Raw genomic sequence first — 4,448 nt, 5'->3', positions numbered from 1 at the left:
TGCTGAAGACTTTGCAAGCCTGGAGAACGTAAGCATGCATTAGCTTGTCAGAAAACTCATGGGGAAAGAAAACAGCAATATGAACAGTAAACTTCTTACATCATCTGCTGGGCTCCTGCAGACAAGGAGGGTCCCGACCACCTCTCGAAGCAGAGCTGTGCCTGAGCAGCACTGCTTCATGATGGCAGCATGCCCTCGGTGGGGCAACATGGGAAGTGAGACGACCTGGAGAGGCCGAGGCAGACCTGTACAGCAGGATGGGTGCTGCGCAGCCCCAGCTCACCAAGTCCTCCACTTGGCTAAAAGGCAAGGAACATGTGGGACGGAGGACACAGCACCTGGCACCCCACACCCCAGGCACAAGGGGTGGTCCTTGTCCTCATGGAGCTGGGGGAAGACGTTCCTCAAGCATATGCTACAAACCGATGGACTTGATGGAGTGACACCCAGTAAGGAAGGCATCCCCCAGCCCACCCCTCCAAGTCCAGGGTGATCTACCCGCTACCCAGCGGTCAGTACAGGGTTACTGCTAGCACAGGACAGGCCTTTGGCAAACAGGCCCACTAAACTGCCTGCCCCACAGGATGGGTCTGCCCCACCGGTGGTGTGCAAGGCTGGCCCTGCTCCAGCATGGCACTGGGTAAGTGGCATGCTCAGGCTCTCGTCCCAGAGCAAACCCCACCATGGAGCTGGCACTCAGCCCGCAGCAAGGAACGTGGCTGCACAGGAACCACACCTCTCTCCTATCCCAGGCTCCCTGCCTCCCCCCTCTCCTCCCTTTCCTCCCCACCCATACACTCAGTCTTGCCAGTTTGGGCAGATTTTCAGGAATTTAAGTTCAGACACACTCCGTACATTTTGGCAAAATCAAGTCTTTGGTGCTTCAGCTGTTAAAAGACCTGTCTAGTCGTTACAAGTGTCAGTAGCTGTTTTCTAAGCAGACACAAAGGCAGCGGAGATTTCTGAGTAATTACAAAACCACTGAGAGAAAAAGATCTCTGACCCATTCATCAAGATTCCCCGGGGTCTAGTAGCCTAGGCTCTGCCGCACCGCCATCTCCAGCCAGACGGTATGGTGAACCCCGGGGCTCCATGCGAACCTGGGAAACAGAGCAGGACATCCCCATGGCATTTAACTTACACCTGGGCTGAAAGCACCCATGGCTTTGCTTGTTTGTTTTAAAGAGAAGCAAAGGGAAAAGGAAGGAAAAGAATATTGCAACGGTTGTTTATTGGAGAAAGGCCATGAATGAAAGGGAAACTGGGTAAAGCCTATAAATAACATAGCTGTCAGAGAGAGAGAACTGGGTACTTCACCATCACAAAACTCAAAACCACCAGTGAAACTACACGATGTCAAATTCATCACACAATTCTGAATCCACCTGTGGAATTGAATTCTGCAGGATGCTGTAGCAAAAGGCAAAGCAATCAGATCCCTAACGGGACTACAACAACATCCCAAGATAGACTGGTGTTAACGCTTCCCAAAAGATGACAGTAGTTCTCCTTTTCAGGGTGCAGTTTGAATCTCTAACTATTAGGGCTTTACAGAGTACATTCCTAGGACGGAGCTGCCAGAGCTGCCTTCATCAAGGCACTCCAAAGCAACAGTCAGCTGTAGGTGTCTCATTAGGGAAATTGCGTATCTGGAGAGACACAGAGCCTGAGACCGCCAAAGTCCGCATGTTGCCCATGTCTCAGAACATGACTTTCTCCACTGCACCGAGAAGTGCACTTCTGCATACTCGGCTTCATGCCTTCAGATAGGACAGACTGGGTTCCAGAGAGGTCACAGGGAAGTGGCAACCCCACATACCACACACTGCTCCAGCACCCTGACTCACGTAGAGGCGCTACCTTCCCAGACATCCAGGCGAGAAAAGCACAGCCCTGCGTGCTACCGTCCCGTGGGTTTGGGCACCAGGACATCCTGCCACAACCAGGGTGGCACTCAGAGCAGCCCCGCCACAGCAGGTGCTGAACAGCAGAAGGACACCGACTGCGGCTCACAGCATCCAGGAACAGAGACAGACTGCAGACTGGTCATACACAAGGCTGAAGGAGTAAGCACGAGGAAGCCATGCTTAGGGTAAGACAAGCAGACAGCAGGATCTTCCCCACGGTCAGAGAAGAGCTCCTTGTAAACAGAGAAGGCGGCAGAAGAACCAGAGGAAAGGCAGTCTCCTCTCTGTGCCCCCTAGGAGAAAGCGACCCACATTCACACGCATTATTACAGCACACCGTAATTGGATTAAGGCACAGGAAGACTCTTTTATCTTGTTTAGTTTAAACTGCGTTACCACTGAAGCTCCCTATTAAACCACAGACAGGCTATCTGGGGTGAGCGCGCTCTCTGCCCAGTCATTTAGGCAAAATGCAATTCTGTTATCACAACTCTCACATTGTCCCGTACTCCTTTATCAGGGCAAGCAGCTAATTACATAGCCTGGCTCACACTGGTAATCAGCACTCAGAAAAATGCAGTAAATGCAAAAACCTTCCAGGTCTTTAAGGAGCCTTTTCACAACTCCTTCCCTCGTGTCCTTACTTCAGCCTGATCCATTTTCTTCCTTCTCACACTGAACAGGGTATGCAATGATCCAGAGCTGAAACGGTGTGAGCAAAGCCTCAAGTCCACTGGATTCCACTCCCAACCACACAAGCTGTGCAACTCTGGAAACCCAAGGTGTGGCGCAGCACAGTTGGAGCAGGATACATAGAAAGGTGAGCAGATGGACTTTGGGCCAAATCCCTCCATACAGAGCTTTGCGAGGTCAGTATTTTATGATATTTCACTGTTTGGGACACTAATCTATGGGGAGAAAAATCGTGCTGTTGGTTACACAGCAGCTAATCCAAGGAACAAGCAGCTGTTAAACAGGGACCTCCCTTTATCCATTCACATATTCATCTCTGCTGTATCCAGCTGCCTTTTCCTGCTGCCCAGCCTCCTGCCAAAGCTTAGTTTAGAGGTTTGCATTCTGTCCATCAAAATCATTCTTGCAATTTCAGCTGGATGCAAAACTCTTTGCTTCCCATTCTGGAGCTTCTCATCATCATTGTGCAGTGCTCATACATGGGATTAAACAGCTGATGCAGGATCCATTTATTCAGAGATATTATTTGCACAGTACTTAGGACTCCTTCAGGATTAATGTTACCAGGATTATTAAATTTGCATTCCACAGTGGGCAGCTGTTTGTGAGAACCCCTCCTCCAGGTACTTACGCTCCGCTGGAGTGGCACAGATGAAGTAGCAGGATTGCACCCACAAACCTCGACTGAGGGACAGCACTAAGTGCTGTGGGCTGAGAGTTGGGCAGCTGGGTATCAAATGACTTCTTAAGCACAGGTCTGAAGGCAAGCCCTCTCTGGAAGAGGTGCTGTTCCCAGCAAAGTAAAGCCTCATTAGTGCAGAATCAAAGCATTAGCAATGGCAGCTGAAATAGCTCTACTTACTACATCATAACCTGTCGGTGCTCGGTTCCGGGATGCAACCACACCAACACCCGTGATGGGATCCATCGGCACGTCAGGCAAGGCATCCGAGAGGTCTCGCACTTCAGGCATTATGGACTGATCCTAAAAGAAAGGAGCAGAATTAAAGGGCTGCTCAGCAGCACACCCCAGCAGAAGACAGAGAGCACCAAGAGCCTGCATGCATGCCACAGTGCCTACGCTGACACACCACAGGCTGCCAAGTTAAACACAGGATTAGGCCAGACACACCTTCTGCACTTTCATTTGCTTTTGGTAAGAGGGTACATTTGTGTAATGCCCAATAGGTTTCGAATTTGGGCCAGCAGCGTCTTCGGAGATTAATTTTGTTGTTTCCAGGATACTTAGCGTGGGCTGGTCTCCATCTAGCAATGATGGGAAAACCCAAGCTCATTCCCTTCCCTCCCAGAGAGCAAATTTCATTTCTCAGTCAGGCTGGCTGAAGCAGCTCTGCCATTTTAAGCAGCAAGAAATCTGCTCCTAACAGCTCCATTGGGAGGTTCCCCATCCACTACAGGTGTTAGACACCCCGTTGAGTCTTCAGTCCCATCACACCCTCCTGAACCAGACCATTTCCGTGTAGCGGCACAGATGTATCTGGCGCTGTATGCAAAACCGCACTTGCTGCAGAGAGCCTCAACACCAAGGTAGCACAGATAAAGCAGCACAGGATGGTCTGATGCAAAGCAGACAGAGGCCTTGAAGAGGCCTCAGCATCTTCCAGAAGGGAGACATCACCAAGTACTTCAGGGGAGGGAGACACACTAAGGGGGATAGAAGCAGGTAAGACCAACCAATTTTGGAGAGATGCTGTTGCAGGAAGCAGGAGGCAAGGACATGAGAGCTGCTGAAACAACTCGCTGAGGAGGAGGAGGATGGGGAAAGTTGCCACTGTCTCAGCATGTGGTCTCCTGCAGAGGCAGCCAGTTAGGGCAAGTCTTCCCCCA

The 4,448-nt window shown here is 50.7% G+C and overlaps 1 protein-coding gene across 1 annotated transcript in view; it reads right to left on the bottom strand.

Moving 5' to 3' along the window:
- The window catches only part of MVB12B (multivesicular body subunit 12B), a 14,564-nt gene that overhangs the window by 9,783 nt on the left and 333 nt on the right, over positions 1-4,448 (bottom strand). Inside the window, exon 2 of the mRNA XM_010290031.1 lies at positions 3,463-3,585. Within this exon, the coding sequence (XP_010288333.1) occupies positions 3,463-3,573 (111 nt within the window). The 5' untranslated portion in view covers positions 3,574-3,585. The remainder of the gene's footprint in view (positions 1-3,462; positions 3,586-4,448) is intronic.

This window comes from Phaethon lepturus, unplaced genomic scaffold (genome assembly GCF_000687285.1).
Source record: "Phaethon lepturus isolate BGI_N335 unplaced genomic scaffold, ASM68728v1 scaffold22546, whole genome shotgun sequence".
NCBI classification, from domain to species: Eukaryota; Metazoa; Chordata; class Aves; order Phaethontiformes; family Phaethontidae; genus Phaethon; species Phaethon lepturus.
Note: the sequence above shows the minus strand (reverse complement) of the source record. Positions and strands in the feature narration are given on the sequence as shown.